At 41.0% G+C, this 23,948-nt stretch overlaps 2 protein-coding genes across 9 annotated transcripts; both read right to left on the reverse strand.

Moving 5' to 3' along the window:
* Positions 1-2,056: 2,056 nt before the first annotated feature.
* On the reverse strand, positions 2,057-23,834 carry ZNF684 (zinc finger protein 684). Of its 7 annotated transcripts, XM_036348773.1 has the most exons (6): positions 23,805-23,834; positions 22,932-22,988; positions 12,682-12,720; positions 8,045-8,171; positions 7,627-7,722; positions 2,061-4,503 (listed from the first exon to the last, which is right to left on the reverse strand). In XM_036348773.1, the coding sequence occupies exons 3-6, from the start codon at positions 12,694-12,696 to the stop codon at positions 3,584-3,586; spliced, it is 1,158 nt and encodes a 385-aa protein (XP_036204666.1). In that variant the 5' UTR covers positions 12,697-12,720; positions 22,932-22,988; positions 23,805-23,834; the 3' UTR covers positions 2,061-3,583. The 7 variants fall into 7 exon arrangements, with proteins under 7 accessions (XP_036204669.1, XP_036204668.1, XP_036204663.1 ...); XM_036348770.1 differs by lacking the exons at positions 22,932-22,988; positions 23,805-23,834 and adding an exon at positions 14,384-14,609 and having other exon boundaries at positions 2,060-4,503; positions 8,045-8,263; XM_036348772.1 differs by lacking the exons at positions 22,932-22,988; positions 23,805-23,834 and adding an exon at positions 14,384-14,597.
* EXO5 (exonuclease 5) lies at positions 18,016-23,874 on the reverse strand. 2 transcript variants are annotated; one of them, XM_036348769.1, is made up of 3 exons: positions 23,805-23,874; positions 22,932-22,988; positions 18,016-19,496 (listed from the first exon to the last, which is right to left on the reverse strand). In XM_036348769.1, exon 3 carries the CDS (start codon positions 19,468-19,470, stop codon positions 18,358-18,360), a length of 1,113 nt encoding a protein of 370 aa, XP_036204662.1. In that variant the 5' UTR covers positions 19,471-19,496; positions 22,932-22,988; positions 23,805-23,874; the 3' UTR covers positions 18,016-18,357. The 2 variants fall into 2 exon arrangements, with proteins under 2 accessions (XP_036204662.1, XP_036204661.1); XM_036348768.1 differs by lacking the exon at positions 23,805-23,874 and having other exon boundaries at positions 18,016-19,495; positions 22,932-23,062.
* Between the last annotated feature and the right edge of the window lie 74 nt (positions 23,875-23,948).

Genomic DNA, 23,948 nt, shown 5'->3' on the forward strand with positions numbered 1-23,948 from the left:
GACCTCAGTTCTGAACTTGATTGAGCACTCTATAGGAAATTTTGAAGTCAGACTAGAATCTTCTTTGTCCTATGAGATTTCTTTGTAAGGCAGTGTGCTCTTTCTTAAACACTTTGTGAGTGAATAACCTTATTAAATTAGCTGCCAGTTCTAGAACCTTCCAGGAATTTTAACTAGTATGCTGCATTTGAAGCACTTTGACATGTATATTTAAAGTGACAGTTTTAACAATAAAATGGTGTTAAATTAATCACTGTGAAACTTGAAAGTGTGATGTTCTACATTTTAGGAAGCTTAAGTAGATTATTTTCCTTTATTAATTATAAAATGTGATTTGTATATTTTACTTTTCATTTTTGACAGTGGTTCAAATGATTGACATATCAGCAGGCAATTACTTTTAGGGTGTATGGTAAATCATGGTTGTTTAACTTTTCCAGAGAAAGTGGTGATGTGTTTACTTTTTCCTTGCATGGAGCCATGGGATTGGATTTATTGGCTAATTCATTTCCAGTGTTTCTACAATGCAAAATAAATGTAACCTTACTTTTTAACCTGCATCTAGTAATGTGCTTTGTTTTTAGTAAACAAATATGCAAAAGATAAAAAAAACAAAAAACAGCATAGTACTGGCATAAAAACACATATAGGTCAATGGAATAGAATAGACAGCCCAGAAATAAATCAACACCTTTATGGTCAATTAATATTTGACAAAGGAGGCAAACCCATACAATAGGGTAAAGATAGTCTATTCAACGAATGGTGTTGGGAAAGTTAGACAGATACGTGCAAAAAAAAAAAATGAAACTAGACCACTTCTTACACTATACACAAGAATAAACTCAAAAATGGATTAGACTTCAATGTTAAAACTTGAAACCATAAAAATCCTAGAAGAAAACATGGGCAGTAAAATCTCTGGCCTTTGTCATAGCAATATTTTTTCCTGATATATTGCTTCAGGCAATGGAAACCAAAGATTTTAAAAATAAACAAATGGGACTGCATCAAACTAAAAGTGTTTGCACAGCAAAGGAAACCATCAGCAAAATGAAAAGGGAACCCACAGTATAGGAGAACATATTCCCCAGTGATACATCTAAGAAGGGGTTATATCCAAAATTTATAAAGAACTTATAAAACTCAACACCAAAAAAACAAAAACAAGAAATGGGCAAAGCTCATTTACAATAAACACTTCTCCAAAGAGGACACACAGATGGCCAATAGACATGAAAAGATGCTCAATGTCACTAATCATCAGAGAAATGCTAATTAAAACCACAATGAGATATCACCTCACACATGTCAGAATGGCTATGATCAATAAAACAAAAAGCAACAAGTGTTGGTGAGGATGTGGATAACAGGAGTCCTCGTTGGTGAGAAAGCAGGTGGCTGTAGCCACTGTGGAAAGCAGTATGGAGTTACCTCAAAAGGTTAAAAATGGAACTGCCTTATGACTCAGTGATTCTGCTTCTGGAAATATACCTGAAGAAACCTGAAACACGAATTCTCAAGAATATATGCCCCCTATGTTCATTGCAGCATTATTTACAGTAACAAAAATAAAATAAAATAAAGTAAGGCTGTGTTACATTTACGCAATGGGCTACTACTCGGCTGTGGAAAAAAGGAAATCTTTCTTACCCTTTGCAACAGCACAGATCAACCTGGAGAGCACTACGTGAGATAAGCCAGTCAGACAAAGACAAGTACCATTTGATTTCACTCATATGTGGAATCTAATGAACAAAAGAAACGGACTCACAGACTGACAGCTCTCAGACGGGGAGAGACTGGGGGGCTGGGAGAGAAAGGTGAGGGATTAAGCAAAACACACACACACACACACACACACACACACACACACACACACACAACTCACAGACAGAAGCCTGGTGATTATCAGATGGGCCTGGGGTTGGGGAGAGTTAGGAGGGTATAGGAGTGATAAATGGTGATGGAAGGAGACTTGGCTTGGGGTGGTGAACACACAATACAACATACAGATGTTGTATTATAGAATTGTACACCTGAAACCTACAGGATTTTGTTAACCAACATCACCCCAAAAAATTCAATAAAAATAAATTTTAAAATTTGTCAACAGACAAGATTTAATTTAGATTTGTAAGTTCTATTACGCTTGTTCAAAAAAGCACTATCTCATCTATAACCATTATTCAACATTACTCTTCAAAAAAATGGCTAATGAAGAAATAATGCAACATAGTTGTAAATGAGCTTAAGCCTGTGAGGAAGAGGCTCGATTTCTGAATTTAGGTTCTTTGTTTTAGCACCACTCAAGAAAAGGCATAATATTCCTTGACATTACCAAGAATATTATGGACAATAAAACCTTTAGCCTAAATGATGGATGTTTCATTCTTTTAAGGGAATATGTGGAACTTACAAAAATGTCACATTGCAGCCCTAGCTGGTTTGGCTCAGGCCTATGGACCAAAAAGTCCCAGGTTCAATTCTGGTCAAGGGCACATGCCTACACTGCAGGCTTGATCCCTAGTAGGGGGCATGCAAGAGGCAGTCAATCAATGACTCTATCTCCTCATTGATATTACTCTCTCTCTCTCCCTCTTCCTTCCTCTCTGAAATCAATAAAATATATTTTTAAATGTCACATTCCAAAGCAAAGTTGCTGTGCAGAAAAACTTGCTCTTTTCAACTTGATTAATGCTGCCTATGTTGTCATATAGAAAAGTCCAGGCACTCCTAGGAGGTAAACCTGTGTCAATTTCTTGAGTTACAAGATATTATGACATCCTACTTTACTAAAATCAAATATAGATGACACTCCAGTTAGATACTACCTGAGCTATGCTTACCTCATGCAAACACATCAGTGAAAAAGAACAGGAATGTTAGCGTGCAAATGTTTTATTTACATACTTATTTAAATGCTTATTTTCCTCAATGGAATGCTTATTGTAATACAGAATACAACTGCTTTTTCCCCCCCTCAATTGGTATCTTGTTAAATTTTGTTTTTGTGTTTACATACATAGGAAAACGTCTCTATAACAAGTTTTATAATTAAAGAGGAGACTCTGGGATTCAGTAACACTGCTGTGCCCATTAAAAGTGCCAGCAAATGGATATAAATATTACTGAAATTCATACTTCATATTAAACACATTTTTTCCCTTGCATGTTATTGTTAGAATTGGAAGAAAAAATGGTGATACTTACTGCAGAAATGCAATAGATATAATTTAATATTATGTATAAACATATTTTATACTCACACATACATAAATGTATAATTTGTTATAAAAATAAAACAATCAGGGATAGTAAATGTAGTCTTCACTGATTCCTTGATTATTTAATTTATGCTTACTTTCGATGCTCTACGCTCTATTACTTATGGTTTAATGATTTCTGTGATCTTTTCTGTAAATAGTTTATCATCACTTCCAGAACATGATTGGGATTATCTTTTTATGGAAATCTACTCTTTCCAAATTCATTCTAATTCTTGTATTTCTCCTCACCATGAAATCTGTATTTAATAAAGATATTTAATATCTAAGACTTTCTCACATTTATAAGGTAAATATTACATATGAATTTTTTGATGCACAATAAGGTTTGACTTCTGGGAAAATGTTTTCCCACATTTGTTACATTCATAGGGCTTTTCTCCTGTGTGAGTTATCTGATGTCTAAGGAGATGAGACTTCTTGATGAAGGCTTTGCCACATTCAATACATCCATAAGGTTTTTCTCCTGTGTGAATTCTTTGATGCGTAACAAGCACAGATGTGTTGCCAAAGGCTTTGCCGCATACAATACAATGGTAGGGTTTCTCTCCTGTGTGAAATCTAGAGTGTTTATAAAGGGATGAACTATACCTGAAGGTTTTCCCACATTCCTTACATTCAAATGAGTTCTCCAGTGTATGAGATTTCACATGTTGAGTAAAGGAGGAGTTCCACGTGAATGATTTCCCACATTGACTGCATTCATAAGGTTTCTCTCCAGTGTGAAGTCTCTGGTGGACCATGAGCTGTGTTTTATGCATAAAAGCTTTCCCACAATCAACGCATACAAAGGGTCTCTCTCCATTATGAATTTTCTGGTGAGTTGCAAGGTGTGCTTTCCTGCTATAGGCTTTCCCACAGTCACTGCATTCAAAGGGTTTTTTTCTTGTATGATTTTTTTCATGTCTAATTAAATGAAACTTCTTTTTGAAGACTTTCCCACAGTCCTTGCATTCATAAGGGTTTTCTCCATTATAACGTCTATTATAATTAAGTAAGTCTAAAGTAGGTTGCAAACTCTTCCCATGTGATTTGCCTTTATATGATATTTTTCTTGCATTTATATGATTTTTTCCAATATGATCTGTGCTCATATTATAATTATGGAGTCTCTCCATAGTCAGAATTTTACTGAATGTGAACAAAACTGAATTCAAAAAATTGTCTTCGCTTTCCTGGTGCTTCTCTGATTCATCAATAACTGGGCAGTCAGCTTCTAAAAAGGAGTACAATGAAACATTACTGGTTAATTTTTTCTATCAATAGTTATAGAAAGAAACTTATATGACTTCAAACCTAATCTCTCATTTTGAAACAAATCCTCTATTTGCCTTGCTCCTGAGCTTTAAGAATACTCTAAAAAGGAAATGGGAGCAGATGAATGACAGTAATGAGAACAGATGGCTTAACTTGTGACTTGTGGGAAAACAGTAAAATAGGCATAAGGTTCAGTGAGTAGGATACAAAGGAAGTCAAAGGTTGCTCAACAAGGGTGCCTTGTTAGCTCACAGAATGAAGAGAACCATTGCGGAGAGCGGATTAATGGAAAGGGGGTCCAAGAGACAAGTGAGTTAAAGGAAAAAATATCAGAGGACAAACTAGATTTGGAGGAGGCTGATCAGAATCACAGTCTTCACTACCTAATTTCTAGATTACCGTATTAGGATAGCTCCGATTCTCCCTCATTCACATCTCCTTTTCCTCTTAAACACCTGGCACAATGTCACTTTCCTTCAGGAATATTCTTATATCTCTAGTACTCTAACCCCATCCAAACTAGAACTGAGAGGTGTCTGTAGACAGGGTTCCAACTTAACTATAGCTGGGATTCATTCCCCCATATACTTACTTGTAAGCACAGGAACACAAATATCCAAACGGGTCATTCAAGGGCAAGTTATCTTTAGCCCAAGCATAGATTCTGTCTGCATGCTATCATTTTTATTCTGGCTGGATTTCTATATATGAAAACTATGTCATATTTGTATTTGACAAGAACTGTTTTTACATCCTATTTCAATCTGCCTAACAAACTAATCCCCAGAAAGCCGCCTTGGTCCTATAAATCCCAAATCCATTGCCCCATTTTATAAAAGAAGAAGAAAAAGACAAAAACAGAAAGATGGGGTTATAATTCCCTGTTTCTGAGATTCCTTCCATGTGGAGTTTTAGCACAAAACCCTTAGCCTCTTGCTCCATGCCTTATCTTTCTCTATGGAGCTAGACTGAGTAGTAAGCTATCAATATTAATACACATGCCTTTATAGAGTGGTTCTAAGTATGGGTATTGGATTTCCATCTTCTCTCTCTTCAAGCAATGGGAAGCAGCATCCTGTGTTACCTCAATCAATAATAAACAACTGAAAATTCCAGGGTAATTAGCCTGAACAAACTATGTGATATAATGAGTTCACTCATGGTATCTAAGCATGTATTCTTCTAGTCCTCAACAAAGACCTTCTGTTCCAAGGATTCTATTTTTTTTTAAATGTTTTTATTGATCTGAGAGAGAAGGGAGAGGGTAGAGAGATAGGAACATTGATGATGAGAAAAAGATCAATGGGTTGCCTCCTGTATGCCCCTTTCTGGGTATCGAGCCCACAACTCAGACATGTGCCCTGACCGGGAATCGAACCAGCAACCTCTTGGTTCATGGATCGACACTCAATGGCTGAACCACACTGACAGGGCTGTTCCAAGGATTCTAGACTCTACATAACTACAATCTTTTGCCCCCCTTCATCCACTCTCATCCTATCTAGTACTTAGATATTTTTAGGGAGGAGCCATTGTTCCATGACCTCAAAAAGAGACTCCTCCAATCCTTGCATACTTTAAACTTTTAAGCTCCATTTCTCTGAATGTCTAAGATAGTCACTGCTGCTTCCTAAATCATGCATTTTGACAATTAACTAGAACAAAACTGCAATGTTATCATGCACTGAACAAATGTTCCACACTCAACTTATATTTTACATGGCTATGTTTTGCCTTTTCAACTACAATTTACATACTTGGAAAAAGGTAATAGGTTTTTTTTTTTCTTTCTTTCTTTGAATGTTTCTCAGGAAATAACAAAAAGCTTTCTTGAAAGAAAGAATAAGAAATATCTCCACAATGCCTGACTTTACAACGATGAATTAATTAAATGTTCACTAAATACCCATTATGTGCTCAACAATGATAAAGAAGGAAAAACTGATATAGGTCTTTCTCTTCAGGGTGTTATCATAAGAAAACATGCCTTAGAAGCCATAGGGCTTTTAAGGATTAATATTATCCCTATCTTATAAATAAAATTATGCTACAAAGTAATTAGGCTAGACAGTGATTGGTGGAATAAGACTTCAAAAATCCACACAATCTGACTACCCTCTAAGATAAGCATGTCAAACTCGCGGCCCACAACGAATATTTTTGTGGTCCAGCCAATATAACGGTATGTAAGAAGCATTTTAATAAAAATTTTGTAACTTAATTTTTACAATATCCTGTTATACATAATTATTGATAACAAACTACAACATTCACTAATGACTGATTACTATAATCGTGTTGCATTCATTTCCCTTACGCACTTTACACACATGCGCACCATTTCTCTCCACTAATACTAGCAGCAAATATTTTAGCAGCAGATTGCCATCTCATTAGTCTTGTACTGACTTGTTTGGTGTGCGCAACAGGAAATATTTCGCTTTTAGATAACAAGAAAAATAGGTTTACTTGCATTACGCTTATTAATTTGTGCAGTTATTCAGTGTCTGGTAAGTTAATGTTCAAGAAAAAAATATTAATTTTTATTAGAATGTTCTATTATTTTATGTTAACGATTACTCATTTATTTCAGTCCTTTGTATCCAGCATGTCTCTATCGAAATAAACCTACGTTTCTATGAAAATTGAAGCTTTTGTTTTTTTTGCAGCCCACATAAACTTAAGCCTTGTTTATTTGGCCTGTGTTAGTCTTTGAGTTTGACATGCTTGCTCTAAGAATTACATGTATCGAAAAGATCTGTGATCATGTTGGGGAGGGAAGGAGAATGACAATTTTAGGAATTAAGAGACCAAAGCAAGGATCTAGAAGCAGGCAGTGTGAGAAGCCAGAGTAGAGAGGAGAGGGCCGTCCTTCGTACAAGAGCTGAGCAAAGAGAAAGAGCAGCTATGTGGGGAGAGTGAAGTGTCATTTGGGGAGCTGATGATGTTATGTCAAGTGTTCCCAGTCACTTCCAAACGTGTGTGGCTTCTAAGAGATGCTTCCTGAAAAGTGTTTCAAAGGTGCCTGCCCCTCACTGAGCAATTCCAAAGACTCCCACCTACCTGGTTTTCTCTCACTCACCTGCGTGGCTCCAATGTGGATTCTCTCTCTCCACCACCTGCAGCTCTTGTCCTTGCTCCATCTTGAAGATCACTTTTGTTTTGGTAACTGCACCCCCTGTTCATGGGAAACAACACAGAACTGGGAACAAGGTGCTAGGGACAAACAACTACCTCACAACTCAGGTCTGCCTCCTTGAGTCTCAGGGCCTGTAAAGGATGACAAACAGTCTTTAGAACAGACTCTCCTCCTCCATTTGGGAGGTAGAAGCATAAACACACTATCTGACCCCCAAAGAGGATGACGCATCTTTGACCACTAAAACTCAGGGCCAAACCTACTAAAGCTTCAGAATGTTCACAGCTTTCACAAGTCTTCAGGAAGGGCACTATTCACGCATTCTGAGTTACGATGAGAAGTTACCACCCACTGTCCTTACCCACTGAGATGAGGTTTCTAAAGTTCTCCAACATCACATCCCAATATAAGGTCCTCTGATCACAGTCAAGCAGCTGCCACTCCTCTGAGGTGAAGTCCACAGCCACATCCTGGAATGTCACTGATCCCTGTAATAGCACATTGATCTTCAAACTAAAGTGTGAATCACTTGGGACTTCCAAGAGAATCATGTCAGCTTCTTATCGTCATATCATGTTCACTGTTGAGTTTCCAGAAAGTTATATATGATAACTACTGCATGTTTGATTCAGAAATAGACTGTGATAAAAACAAAAATCATACTTAAAATATTCAACTACTGCCAGGACAATTCAATGAGGACAAGTATAGTCTTTTTAACAGATGTTGTTGGGACAACTGGATATACACAGGCAAAAGAATGAAGTTGGATAACTCTTCCACACACACCTCACATCATATACAAAAATAAACTAAAATGGGTGAGACTTAGATGTAAGAGCTAAAACTAAAATTCTTAGAAGAAAAGATAGGAGTAAATCTTCGTGAACTTGGATTAGCCAGTGGTTTCTTAAATATGACAGAAAAAAGTGCAAGTGACAGAAGAACAAATAGATAAGTTGTAATTCATCAAAATTTTAAAAGGACACCGTCAAGAAAATGAAAAGACAACACAGAATGGGAGGAAATATTTCCAAACCATATATCTAATGAGAGATTTATATCTAGAATATAAAAAGAGCTCTCATAACGCAACAATAAAGAGATAACCCAATTTAAAAGTAGGGAAAGGATTTGAACATTTCTACAAAGACATATATAATCCATAAGCACATGAGAAGATGCTCAACATCATTAGTCATTAGTAAAATGCAAATCAAAACCACAATGAGTATCACTTCACATCCACTAGAATGGCTAAAATTAAAGACAGACAATGACAGGTGTTAGCAAGGATGTGAAGAAACTGGAACTCTCATACATTGCTGGTGGGATTGTAAAATTGTGCAGCCACTAAGGAAAGCAGCTTGGCAGTTCCGCAAAAGTTAACCATAGAGTTACCATATGATCCAACAATTCCTCATAGGCATATACCCAAGAGAATTAAAAATACATGCCCACACAAAAACCTGTGCACAACTGTTCAAGCAGAATTATTAATAGCCAAAAAGTGAAATCAATATGGATATTCATAAATTAATGGATTTATAAACAATACAGCATCGTGTGCAATAAAAAGCTATCTATAAAATAGAAGAAAATAATGTGCGAGGTGAAAGAAGTTAGTTACAGATGATCACATATTGTATGATTCCATTTGTATAAAATGTTCAGAATAGGTGAATCCATAGAAAAAGTAAGTAACTAGCCTATCTGTGTAGATTTAAGTACACTATATCATGTTCACACAATGACAAAATTGCCTAATGGCACATTTCTCAGTCATAAGTGGTGCATGACTATAAAGTTAAACAGATTAATCCATACTTTCCTATATAACAGAATAGCCAATAAGAAAATATGATGGAAAATACCTATACTAGTCTTAATAGCCACACTTATTTATTTATTTTTATATATATACTAGAGGCCTGGTGCACAAAAATTTGCGCACTTGGAGGGGAGTGGGGGTCCCTCAGCCGGCCTGTGCCCTCTCTCAGTCTGGGACCCCTCGGGAGATAACGCCCTGCTGGCTTAGGCCTGCTCCCGGGTGGCAGAGGGCAGGCCCAATCCCTAGGTGCAGCCCCTGGTCAGGCTCAGAGCAGGGCCGATGGGGAGTTGGGGCGCCGCCCCTGTCATGCACAGAGCAGGGCGGATCAGGAGGTTGCGATGCCACCCTCAGTCACGCTCAGGGTAGGGCTGATTGGGGGGTTGGGACACCGCCGCCTGTCACACTCAAGGCAAGGTTGATGGGGAGGTTGCGGCGCCACCCCCTGTCACGCACAGAGCAGGGCCGATCAGGGGGGTGGGGAGCTCCCCTGTCACTCACAGAGTAGGGCCGATAGGGGAGTTGGGACACCACCCCCTGTCACACACAGAGCAGGGCGGATCAGAGGGTTGGGGTGCCGCACCCTGTCACACTCAGGGCAGGGCCTATGGGGAGGTTATGGCTCTACCCCGTCACACACAGAGCAGGGCCCATGGGGCAGGGGGGTTGGGGTGCCGCACCCTGTCACACACAGAGCAGGGCCGATCAGGGGGTTGGGGCGCCGCACCCTGTCACACACAGAGCCGCAGGGCGATCAGGGGGTTGGGGCGCCTTCCCCTGTCACAAACAGAGCAGGGCCAATAGGGAGGTTGTGGCCCCGCCCCCTGTCACACACAGAGCTGCAGGGCGATCAGGGGGTTTGGGCACTGCCCCCTGTCACACTGATCCCGGTGCCGGGATGCCTCGCGGCTCCGCTGATCCCGGTGCTGGGAGGCATATTACCCTTTTACTATATAGGATAGAGGCCTGGTGCACGTGTGGGGGTCGGCTGGTTTGCCCTGAAGGCTGTCCTGGATCAGGGTGGGGGTCCCCACTGGGGTGCCTGGCCAGCCTGGTTGAGGGGATGATGGCTGTTTGCAGCTGGTCACACACCCTTCAGGGTAGGGGTCCCCACTGGGGTGCCTGGCCAGTCTGGGTGATGGGCTGAGGGCTGAAGCTCCAAACTCCTCCTTTTTTTCTTTTTCTTTTTTATTCTGGGCCAACTTTAGCTCTGGCTCCAGCTCTGAGGCCTCTGCTGCTGAAAGCAGGTATCTGGTTTGTTTGTGTCCTATAATCAAAACAATGTATAACTCCAGCTCTGAGATCCCAGCTCGCTGAAAGCAGGTTTCTAGGGTTTTGTTTAGCTTCTATATTTGTAACAATGTTTCAAACTGCAGGCTCACAGGCCGGCAAGGCAGGCGGGGAACGTTGGTTTCCTCCGTCACTGAAGCAAGCAAGCCTCATGTTCGTTTCAAGCTGCCTGGCTGCCGGCCGCCATCTTGGCTGGCAGTTAATTTGCATATCACCCTGATTAGCCAATGGGAAGGGTAGCAGTCGTACGCCAATTACCATTACCATGTTTCTCTTTTATTAGATAGGAGATATATATATATATATATATATATATATATATATATACACTAATAAAAGAGAAACATGCAAATTGGTGTCACTCTGCTACATCCATCAGCCAATCAGAGCAACTATGCAAATTAACCCAACAAAGATGGCAGTTAATTTGCATACGCAGGCACGGAGCGAAGACTGAAGGCTCCAGCCGGAGTGAAGACTGAAGACTGAAGACTGAAGAGGCTTGGCTTCTTCGCTGCGGCCGGACCAAAGTCCTGGATCCCGGGTGCCAGCGGAAAACTGGTGCCAGCAGCCAGGGGAAGGAAGGCCTATTGCGCAAATCTTCGTGCAATGGGCTTCTAGTGTATATATATAAAAGCCAAGCGACCAGAATGAACGGAATGACCAGTTGTTATGACATGCACTGTGGCTGGCCAACCTCCTACGGCCTCTCCCCCCAGCCAGCCCGGCCCCCAATCACTCCCCACCGATCGGGGGCGGGGCCAACTGGCTGACCTCCCGCAGCCCCTCTCCCCAGCCATCTCAGCCCCCAGTTGGCCCACCCCAATTAGGGCAGGTCAGCCAGACCCCACCCATGCACGAATTTGTGCACCAGGCCTCAAGTGTAAGAATAAACATTACAGCCCGGCGGCATAGCTCAGTGGTTGAACATCAACCTATGAACCAGGAGGTAACAGTTTGATTCTCAATCGGGGAACATGCCCAGGTTGAGGGCTCGATCCCCAGTGTGGGGTGTGCAGGAGGCATCGTATCAATGATTCTCTCTCATCATTGTTATTTCTCTCTCTCTCTCTCTCTCTCTCTCTCTCTCTTCCTCTCTGAAGTAAATAAAAAAATATATATTTTTAAAAAAGAATAAACATTACAAAAAATGTACAAGAAATACAATAATAAAACTATAAAACTGTAATGAAGAACCTACAAGAAAATTTAAATAAATGAAGGACCCGTTATTGAAAAGTCATTCTCTCCAAAGTAATCTAAAAGTGTAATGCAATCACAACAAAAATACTTAATACACACTCCTTTAGGGACTTTGACAATCTGATTTTAAAATGCACAAGAAAGAGAAAATGATCAAGAATAGCTGGAAACCCTGAAAAAGGTACAAGGGTACCTTTTACTTATTTTTCTGGATAAACATTATAAGGGTTTATATAGAAATGCTTGGCACTGTGTTCTGTTTACTCTAGGGAACATTCTTAGAATGGCATAGGAAATCTGATGTTATATTTTTCATTGGGTTCTTGCTATGAATGTTTTTAGTATTATCTCTATGAAAGCCCATTAGAAGAGACTTTCTTCAAAGAACTGTGCCAGGAAAAACTTCATTTACCTGGGGAACTATTTTGCTTTATCCTCACAGACAATGCCAATACTTTAACTGGTTGGTTACCCATTTTCTATGATGGCCAGAAATATTGAGCACACAAATGCAACTCAAATTTATTCCAACTATGTGCAAACCCTGTGACATGAATATCAACTTACCTATTTTCTAAATTTCCTTTTGGACCTAATCTACATTTTCCCTGACTATACATTTCCTTTTTATATGGACTTTTGAGAGATTTAAATGACTGAATAAAGGAATTTCTTACCTGGAAGTTAATCATCTTCTGCAACTCTTGCACAGAGATCTATGAAAGTAAAAATTAGGAAGTAAATAGAAGGACATGGAAAACCAGGACTGCAATGCAGAACCCTGCTCTATCAGAATGGAGGCACCCACTCTGCAGCCTCCGAGAATGCCACCTTCTGGGAGAATGTTTCTAGCAAGTCAGAGAAGCCCCTATTTTATCAGCACCGATGTCTACCTGTGATTCTGTTATGGATATACGGATGTTATACATTCCTACTGAACTAAGAGCAGGTTGTTTAACCTTTGAACCAGTGGCATGTTTCCCCCCCTAAAATGTATCCTAAGAAAATAATAAACAAGTTAAAAGACTAACTAAAAACCTGGTCTCTGATGCTCAGTGTCTCTAGAAGTCATTCCTTCTTGTGATTCTCTGGTGTCTACTCTGAAGTTGGTGTAAGAGATCCTAAATTAGGTTGGCTTTATTGAGAAGGCTAAATCCAAAGACCCAGGAACTTTTTTTTTTTAAGTAGTTTAGACTCCAAACTGTTTCTGTTTCTCTCTCTCTCCTCACCTCCACCCCCTCTGGAAACTCACCATCTCCTATGAATGCAGTCTGGGCTTTTTCCAATTCTAACCAGTACATCTGGGGCCCTAGAAAGACTAAAATGTGCAAGAGGGAGTCACGGTTTTATTTACATAATCTTCACTAGAAGATCTGTAGATTCACCTAGTGCCCCTTAAAAAATGCCAACAAATCGAAATTTACTCAATATTCACTGCTCAAATATTTCAAAAGAAGAATAAATCCAACTCCTTGTTGTTGTTTTCTTGCAGGGTGCTATCTTCTAAAAAAGAATGACATTTGGAGAAGGCTCATCTGGATTTAAATCTCAGCTCTTCCACTTACTAAGCTGTAGGAGTCTAGCCAAGTCACTTCACCTCTCTCAGCTTTAGTTAATTCATGCCGTAAAATGAAGATAAGTTACTTCAGGCGATGCATGTGTGAGACTACACAGTCTCTCCAGAAACGCTTTCTTCCCAGATCCCCTGAAACGATTTAACACAGTGGTTCTCAACCTGTGGGTCGACCCTTTCACAGGGGTCGCCTAAGACCATCGGAAAACACATATATAATTACATATTGTTTTTGTGATTAATCACTATGCTTTAATTATGTTCAATCTGTAACAATGAAAATACATCCTGCATATCAGATATTTACATTATGATTCATAACAGTAGCAAAATTACAGTGATGAAGTAGCAACGAAATAATTTTATGGTTGGGGGTCACCACAACATGAGGAACTGTATTAAAAGGGTCGGGGCGTTAGGAAGGTTGAGAACCACTGGTTTAAAATGTCCTACTGCAGGCTCTGATAGGGCCAAGGGTGCTCCTGTAACCAAGAAAGGTGGTTTGATGCAGACTCCTTCCTACACAGTGAGCTTTACCAGCGAAGGCAGGAATGCAAACTAAGTCTGCCCCTGCCCCTGCCCCTGCCCCTGCCCCAGCCGGGATCTAGGAACTCACTGAGTGGCGCTCGGAGCCCTGCGCTTGCTCTCTCTGAACTACTCAGAACTGGAAGGCACACAAACACCAACCAAGTGACCGCGTGTGCGCATGGCTGAGTTTATCTTCGGTTGGGGAAGCCAATAACCCAGCGCCTGCCATTCTCCCCGCCCTCCCTTAGTCTGCACGGTCGTGCCCGACAGCCTCTCACCTCTCCGCTCCCAGCATCGCCTCGCTCCAAGTCCTACATCAGTTTACAGGGACCTCCCAGAGACTCGGGAGCAACACCCACTGTCACTCACGCTACGCGGATGCGAAGATAACTGAAGGCTGGCTACCTCCCCGCCGTGCGTACGCGGAAGTAACAGCCCATCTAGGGTTCCCAGGCTCCCCCGCGGGGTAGGCCATCCATCCGAGACTACATTTCCCATAAGGCACGTGGAGCTAGTTTCCGGAAAACCTCAGCTATTTCCACCTCACTTGGGTTAATTCCAGGGTTGGTATCTCTGGGGCTGCTTGAGAGCCATGTTCATTTTTAAAAGTGTGGGGATCACTCTGGCTGCGAGTATAACTGGATGTACTCACCCCCGGGTAGTATCAGGGTGCCTGATCAGGCGGGGACCCTAGGTAGTCGCTTGGTCCTCTAAGTTCTTGTCACCTATTGGTTACCTCCCTTGGTTAAATGCCCAGGATTTGGCTGTTTGCCTGGACATGGGTAGAGTCCCCTCAAAACGGGGTCAGTTATGCTAACTCCATGCTCTCTACCAAAAAAAGCAGGTGTGCATATCATTTTTATTTAAAAATATAGACATCAGAATTTTTAAATACTGGAAAATCTAAATCAGCAGTATGCTAAGAGAATAATTTACCCTGAATCAAATTTGGTTCCTTCTAGCAATGCAGTAGCTTAGGTCAGGGAAATGAAGAGGACCCAACAAAGAAGACTGAGAATGAATAATTCGTGAGATAGATGGAAAAGTAGGAGAGTTAGGATCTGAAAAATCAAGGGAAGAAAATGTTCCAAGAAGGGAGTGATCCGCTGTGTTCAATGCTACTGATAGGTCAACTAGGATGAGAACTAAGAACTGATCATTGAATTTAGCAACATGAAAGTTGTTGAAACAGACAGATTTGGTGGTGAGAGAATTAGGATTTCCTCTTATGAGTGCTTCTATTTTCTCAGTGAAATAGAAACTGAAAATGAAGATAGGAAGGTATTGGAGGTTGGGGAGCTGTGATTAACCCAGAGAGGGAAGGCATGAAAGCTCTGTATCTTTTCCCCTACACCTTGCCCTTACGCATCTCTTCTATTTGGCTGTTCCTATATTATATTTCTTTGTAATAAACTGATTATCTAGTAAGTACAATGTTTCTCTGAGTTCTGTGAGCCACTCTATCAAATTAGTTGAACATGAGGAGGGGATCATTGGAACCTCCAATCTATAACCTATAGGTCAGAAGCACAGGTGACAACCTAGACTTGCAATTAGTATCTGAAATGGAGGGGGAGGGGGAAATTGTAGGACTGAGCACTTTACCTGTATAATCTGACACTATTACCAGGTAGGTAGTGTCAGAATTGAGCTGAATTGTAGGATATTCAGTTGGTGTCAGAGAATTGGTCGGTGGTGGAGGAAAAAAAATCACAAACTCATTGGAAATGGTGTGAGTGTAATTTTAGTTTTGTTCATGACATTGTCTCCAAAGCCTGGCACTTAATGGGTGCTAAATAATTATTTGTGAATACTGAATAAATGTGAAACTGTCTATAGTTTTATCCTTATAAGTGCATTATGGAACTTGTCTGGCTCAGCATCTTCAATCTATAGATCAATTTGGAGAGAACCATGAGCTTGGTATGTCTCATTTATTTAAGTCTGCTTTAATTTCTCTCAGCAATGTTTTCTAGTTTTTGATGTAAAATACTTGCATATTTTTTGGTCAAAAATATCCTGAAGTATTCCATCTTTTTTATATTATAAACTGTATTTTAAATTTCCATTTGATCTTTTTTATTGCAACTGTACAATTTATTTTTGAATATTGATCTGACACATGCTATAACATGGATAAACTTGAAGACATTATCTGAGTGAAACACTAGTAAGACAGTCACAAAAGGGCAAATATTGTATTCCTTTGTGATAAACCAATAATCTAGTAAGTCAATGTTTCTCACAAGTCCAGCGTAGACTTCCTTTTGTGAACCTGTAGCATCTTGTACCACCCTACCACTCTATGCTAGCTCTTATCACATGGCTCTGTCACTGCCTGATTACTTGTCTGTATTCTCTGCTAAACTATATAAAGCAGGAGGGCTGGAACTGAATCTCTTGGCTGGGTCCTCTCAAACCTGCTCTCTTCTTGGTGCCACAGGATGCCCAGAATCATTAGGTTAAGCCTCCAAGAATTTCATGTTCTTAAGGACCTGCCTCCTGCAGGCCTCCAATGGACTTGTATCAAATTCTGAAACTTGACCCTTTCAATCTGATGCTTTTGCCCCAGATTATGCAAGACAGGGAAAGAGTTGTCCAGACTCCATCTAGCAGATGACATCAGATTTTTAAAATTATGAGCCTTAAACTAAATATTCTAACACATTTTGGTGCTGGGATGGGGTTGTGGGGACCAATTAAGGACTAGTCATGTTCATCTTTCCTCTTTCCCCCTAGGGCAGTGATGGCGAACCTATGACACACATGTCAGAGGTGACACGCGAACTCATTTTTTTGGTTGGTTTTTCTTTGTTAAATGGCATTTAAATATATAAAATAAATATAAAAATATAAGTCTTTGTTTTACTATGGTTGCAAATATCAAAAAATTTCTATATGTGACACGGCACCAGAGTTAAGTTAGGGTTTTTCAAAATGCTGACATGCCAAGCTCAAAAGGTTCACCATCACTGCCCTAGGGTTTAGGGTCCTTAGCAAGGCAAAAATTGCAAACTCTGTTCCTGAAAATCTCAGTGGGGCAGAGATGTCAAGTTGTCACTCAATATCCATTCTCCCTTTTTTATAGTTCATAGGATTTTCAGTTTTTATCTGGATATATGCTTTCCCAGACAAAATTTACATATGCAGCTAGCTATGACCAGGTAACCAAGTTTTGGCCAGTGGGATGGAAGTGGAAGCAGTGGTACAAATTTAGGAAGTGTCCTGAAAATGATGCCCTTTTCCTATTTCAGCTCTATACTGAATGTGTAATGGATGACTGGAGCTTGGGCAGCCATTTTGGACTATGAAGTAGAAAGATACCTGCTGATGTTAGAGAAGTAAGAGAGAAGGAATTTGGGCTCCGAACACCATGGGGTGCCACATCAGAACTAGACTGTCTTTTTCATGAGAGAAAAAAAATTCTATTTTGTTTAACCACTATTGTTTTGGAAATTTCTATTATGAACGGTTGTACCTAATCCTACTTAAGGTACTCAATCCATTCTCTGGCCCAGGAAGCATGTTTTAAAAAAATCAAGAAATAGCTTTGTTGTCACATCTCTTTTTATTTAGCCATTCATTGAACAAGCATCCAAGAGGTCCATAATTTGGGGTTCAGACACCTTAGGCAGAATTCAAAAGGAAGAGATAAAATTATTTAGACATGTCAAGGCTGAAAACCAGGGAAGTATTTGTAGAAAACATCATTAGTGATCCTGAGGTGATTCCAATTACAAATGCTTCAACTATTTTGTAAGAAACCACAAAGTGCCCAGCCGATGATGGCTCAGTGGTTGAACATCAACCTATGAAGCAGAAGGTCAAGGTTAGCATATACACAACCATTTATAGTGGTTACCTATGAAGGATTGAGATTATGAAAAAAAAACAACCATCAGTTAACCAATCTGGACAGTATTTCATTTTATTTTATTATATAAAATGCAGAAAGCCTTGATTGAGAAAAAATAGGGAAGAGACTTAACAGAAACTGAAGAATCTTCTTAGGAAGGCAATGATTGCTAAAGGATACTGCTCTTCCAGCCATGATGAGCATCTGTCTTCTTGGCAATCTATGGTGAAGCTCCAGGTACAGTATAATCCCAGATCTCCCACTCACCCAAGCATTGGTCCTAGATTTGAGCGGTTAGAGGTTGAGAAAATATGAAAGCCAAAGACTGGCCCCGTTTTACTTTGTGAGTACATCAGGAGCAGGAAGGGTGAAAGTTCCTTAAGGCACACCTTCTGTTCATCTGGCTTTTTTGGCTTGGGGTTCTAGCGAGGAGCTGTGCATCCCACCGCCCTTCCTCCACTCACAGATATCTGCATAGTTGCATGTCCGGCATTTCCAAGCCTCCTCCACATCAACCCCTTGAGGCTCTCGGTGGCCTACCCAGTAAGCCATATAGTGCTGCACTTTGCTTGTCAGCTCCTTCTCTTCAAAGGCCACAATCTCTGAACCCAGCACAGTGGCAGTCTCTTGGTGGATATACTCAATCTTCAGAATATCAATGACTGGAAGGTCACACAATGTTAGAGACAAGATGACCAGCTCCATGAGGTCACCCAAGGACGTCACAGAGAAGCCTCCCTGTTGGGCATGCCTCAGCACTGCAGGTCCCAGTGGCTTTTCTGGATGCAATTTTGTGTGGTGGATTAGGCTAGCAGTGGTCACCTTCCCTTGTACCATGGCATCAAAGATATACTTGTATAGGCTGACTTGAAAACAGTCTTTTTTCTTCTGAGCCTCCAGAGGGAGCACAGGGCGTCTGCGTGTCTTGAGTTCAACCAGTTCCAGTTCCCCCTTGGGCGTATAGTGCAGCTCATCAATCACTCCAACAAGAAGCACACCCTCCACTTCTCCAAACACTGGAAACTCTCTGATGCGCCCTTCTGACTGCAGGGTAGGAATCATTGATAACATATTCAGAAACTTAACTGCCCACGCATCTTCTTTGCTGGTGATGGAGACAGTCACAAGATCATGAAGTTCTAGTTCTCTAGCTAGGTGGATACTGGCACCAGTGTCCAAAATAGCTGCCTTCTCAGGTGCCAAGAAACCAGGAAGTTCCTTCCCATATACCATTTGCTGTTCACACCAGTTCTGAGTAGACAGGTCAGTCACATACAAATATTTAAGGTGGAATCGCTCCATGGGTGATAAGACATCCAATCCCTTTTTCCACTTTGGTAAGCTTATGAGCTTGCCATCCTTCCCAGGGAGTTCAGAAGAAGGGCCAGGCTTGCTAAGTGGATCACTCAACTCTTGGGTATCCTCCAGATCCAAAAACTCCGAGTCACTCAAATCCGAGAACCCTGAGGCCTCTGCTGACACCTTCTTCTCTTCCCCAGTCTCTGCCATGGCACAGCTCTGGATTGGTCTAGGCCTTGCACATCATGTTAAAGAAATGTATTATCCAAATAAAGAAACAGAATTATGACTATTTATTTACATTCCTTAAAGAAGCCTATTTGTTTACAACCAATTAGTAATGCTACAGAGTTGTAGTACAGGTACAGTTTACAATACGGCTCCTTGTATCACCCATACATGAACACTTAAACATTTTTTTAGGTGCAAAATGGTTTTATTCTTGAATCTGGCACTAACATTATGTGTGACTTTAAGCAAATTACTTTCCTTGGCCTCAATTTCTTCATTTAAAAGATGTGAGTTTGAGTGGGTGGGGAGGGGTCAATGGGGGGAAAAGGAGACATATGTAATGCTCTCAACAATAAAGAATTTAAATTAAATTTTTTAAAAAAGACTTGAGTTTGTCTTTTCTACTTCAAAATTCTACTGACTTGAGCCCTAGCTGGTGTGGCTCAGTTGGTTGGACATCTTCCCCTGCACCAGGAGGTTGCCGGTTCATTCCAGGTCAGGGTACATGCCCTTATTTCAGGCTTGATCCCCAGCAGGGGGCATGTGGGAGGCAGCCAATCAATGCTAGTTCTCACACTAATATTTCTCTCTCCCTCTCCCTCTTCCTTCGTCTCTCTCTAAAAATCAACACACTATTCTTTTTTTAAAATCTATTTTTATTAATTTCAGAGAGGAAGGAAGAGAGAGAGAGAGAGAAACATCGATGAGAGAGAATCATTGATCAGCTGCCTCCTGCACACCCCCTACTGGGGATCGAGCCCATGATCCAGGCATGTGCCCCAACCTCCTGGTTCATAGGTCAACCCTCAACCACTGAACCACACTGGCCTGGCTATAAACTATTCTCTAAAAAAAAATTCTACTGACTTGGGACATTATTTCATTATTTTAAGTGTATACAGATCTTTGTAAATGTTGGAACGATGTTTGAAAGTTTACCAGGGATCACTTCTATAATTCCATTGATACAAAATCTTTGACTATGAAAATAAATCTCAATTACAAACTGTTTCTTGAGAAAAATCAGCTCTACAATGACTGTTTTCAAATGTAGTTTGCAGGATTAAAATTTAAAGACTAACTATTGATACAAATAGATCTACTCATACACAAAGTAACAGCATAAAGTAATGAGAGAGGATATTCACAGAGACATGTGGAAACTAGTTGCTTTTTTTATATTTGAGATGTTAAGGAAATGGCAGACAGAAAGCTCTTTTTGGGTTTAATTTTACCCTTACTGACTGTGATTTATACTACTAACATTTTTATTTTCTCCCTCCACAAGACATTAACTTATGATGGAAAATATCTGTCAATAAGCACTATTAATATTAATAATATAATCAATTATATAAATAGTGATATTTATTGTGTAGTTATTGTGTGCTAGACACTGAGACAAGTATTTCACATGGAATATCTGAATATTCTACTGTAGGACAGGTACTTTAAAAAATTTTACTATGAAAAATTTCACATACAGAGAAACAGAACAGAACAATGAACGGCCATATACAAGCCAATTAGATAAACAACTATTGACATGTTGTTACATTTGTTTCTTTCGTGTGCACTTTTTTTTGGCTGAACTATTTTAAAGTACATTATAGACATCATAACACTTCAAATATAAATATGTATATTCTCCCACATTAACTACACTATTATCACATCCTACATAATTGGTAATACCCTAACATTCTGGTCCTCATTCAAATTTCTCCAACTGCTCTAAAATGTCTTGGATAGCTTTTCCTTAAACCAGGAAACAAAGACTACACATCTCATTTGATTGTTCTGTTTCTCAAGTATTCTTAATCTTAAAAAACCAGGCAAATTATCTTGTGAAGATACTCTGTTTAAGCCTTCCTCATAACCTCACATAGCTAACCTTGCATAGAGAGAAAACAAAACAAGGCATGACCAGTCCACTAGTATTTGACTCAGAGTGCCAGAAAAAATAAGTAATCTGACACAGAATTTAAGTCAATTGAGATAACTATGGGCCATTTCCTCCTTGCTAGTCTAATAAGCAATGAATAAACTGAACGCACCAACTCCCAAGTTTAATGCTTAAGAACTGATGCCTTGAAAATGGTATACTTAAATAGAATTAAAACACAGAAGCTGCATATTTGCACGTGTCTGAAACTGCACATGTGCCTTAAATGATGACAATTTCAAAATGAGTAATGTTATTTGGAGCATGAAGTCCCTGAAGGTTGGAGAGTATCATTTCCCTCCACCAAGAAACTAAAGTTAAATGACAATGAACAGGTATTTTGGGGTTTTCCCCAACCACCAGGGACAGGGCACAAAATCCAAATCAACTGACCTTGAAAATATTTTATTTCAAATATCTAGACCTGGGTTGTTCAATATGTACCCACCAGCCACAAGTGACTAAAATTAAATAAAATTTCAAACTCATTTTCTGAGTTGCATTCGGCACATTTTAAGTGCTCAGTAGCTACATATGGCTAGTGGGTACCACATTATAAGGCACAGATTTAGAACATTTCCCCTGATGACAGGACGCTCTATTGGACAGTACTGTTTAAGGTATGGACTTTCTACTTGTTTTTCAGGCAACATTGAGAACAGAGTATCCCTGAACAGGTAAGTGAAATGTTTTGTGGAGAAGACACAAAGAGGGGAGAGAGGTGCATTGTGTGCGGAATTATTCGCCTAAAAGAAGAAAACAATGTACCGGATGGATAATTTAGACTCAGTTGGGTTGCTTAGACTTTCCCATGCAGAAAATATCTCAGCAAGAGCATATGCAGTGCACGGGGTCCCAAAATGCAATTTGTATCTTTTTGACATGAGATGATTTTACGTGGTATGTTGATCAATATTTTTATATGTATCTTAAAATACATGTAAAGCTATTAGAGCATCCATCAAATGTATGTCATAGGTAGTATTTCTTAGGACAAGTTTGATTTTGAAATAAGTGTAAAAAATTAAAATACGAGAATAACAATACAGAGAGTACATAGGTATAGCAAAATCACTAGGTGGCAAGTGAATGAGATGTTTGGGAAACACCAGCATTGTATCAAGAGTCTGGGGAGCCTACAGATCTGGATTCTGAATCTGAACCTGACTAGGTCAGTCGTATTTAGTAGTATGCTGCTTGCTTTAGGAAGTACTCACTCTTGGGCAAGTTTTCCCGTGGCTACTGATACATCTTTAAAATTAGAGTATTCCTTCCAGCTGTACTCGGCTACCCACACGATTGTATATATAGTAGCTGTATATATAGTATATACAGTATATATAGTATATATAGTATATATATATATAGTATATAAACTGTATATATAGTAGCACTGAACAAATGCGGATCTTCTTCCCCTTCCCAAGGATGAGACAGTGTGTCTATTCCCTCTGACAGACGAGATTAAACCTCAGGAGAGAGGAAAACTACTCACCGGGGACTTGGTTGCTCTTCCTCCGCACGGGGAAAGGCAGATGCTGAAATGACAAAGCTGGGGGAGGAGAGAGGCGCTCTGAAACACCAGGTCTGCATCCGTGAATCCAGATGAGCAACTCCGGGCTTTGCCGTGGCAGAATGGGGGCTTTTTGTCCTTTCTCGCCTGACCGTTCCCTCACTTTGCGGCGTTTCCCCTCTCGGCTCCACACTGCACAAACCGTAGCCCACCCCAGGTCCTAGCAACGCTTGCCTCTCTCCAGGGGCAAATCCTCCGCGACTTCGTTTTCCCCATACCTTGGACGCAGCTACTTGACCCAACCCCTGCGCCCTGCAAGTAAAAGGACTTTTTAAAAAAGGTCCCCGGGAGCTCCGCGGTCAGCTTCCTCTTCCAGCCTCAAGCTCCTCCCGGAACTCGGGCAGAGGCCTCAGGTCACCCAGAGCGTTCTCTGGGTCCGTGCTGCCTGCGGACGGCCGCTGCCTGCACCCTAGCGTCCTGCTTGTCTGCAGCAGCCCGGACGCACGGGCTCCGAGAACGCTGGCCTTCAGGAGGCACCTTTCCACCGGCCCCAAACCACGGTCTCCCCGAGTCCCATGCTCGCCCTAAACACTTCTGAGCGCTTCCTAGTGTCCTGGAGCAGCCGGGCATGACAGCCCCCCGGAAGGGGTCCCAGCGGACCGCAGGAGCTTCCGGGAGTGGGAGGTCCAGAACCCACAGAAGCCTGGCCGCGCGGGCAGCCGAGGCACACCGCTTCCGGAGCCGTGCCCCCCGGGGAGGCGGGGCGGGAGAGGGGCGTGGCAACCGCGGGGACAGACCCCTGAGCTCGAAACGCAACCGTCCGTCCGCCACCCCACTCGCCGGCCTCCCCCTAACCTCGGGTCCTCCTGCGAATCCCGGACGCCACTCGGCTCCGCGGCGGCCTCGGAACTGCTCCCGACTCCACTCTCCACGAGCAGGAGCAGGTCAGGCAGCGACGCTTCCCTCCAGGGCTTCACACAAAGCCGCCGGGAGACCGGG

This window comes from Myotis myotis, unplaced genomic scaffold (assembly GCF_014108235.1).
Source record: "Myotis myotis isolate mMyoMyo1 unplaced genomic scaffold, mMyoMyo1.p scaffold_m19_p_2, whole genome shotgun sequence".
NCBI lineage: Eukaryota > Metazoa > Chordata > Mammalia > Chiroptera > Vespertilionidae > Myotis > Myotis myotis.

Bases quoted from the DNA above. Each gene is read 5' to 3' on its own strand.
- ZNF684 (XM_036348770.1), bottom strand. From the start codon at position 8,234: ATGATTCTCTTGGAAGTCCCAAGTGATTCACACTTTAGTTTGAAGATC. The intron at 7,723-8,044 runs GTAAGGACAGTG...TCCCATGAACAG, and splicing joins TAGAAACCTCATCTCAGTGG to GGGGTGCAGTTACCAAAACA. The intron at 4,504-7,626 runs GTGAGTGAGAGA...ACTCCTTTTTAG, and splicing joins TCCACATTGGAGCCACGCAG to AAGCTGACTGCCCAGTTATT.
- EXO5 (XM_036348768.1), bottom strand. From the start codon at position 23,029: ATGCAGACCTGGTGTTTCAGAGCGCCTCTCTCCTCCCCCAGCTTTGTC. The intron at 19,496-22,931 runs GTGAGTAGTTTT...ATGATGTGCAAG, and splicing joins GAAGAGCAACCAAGTCCCCG to GCCTAGACCAATCCAGAGCT.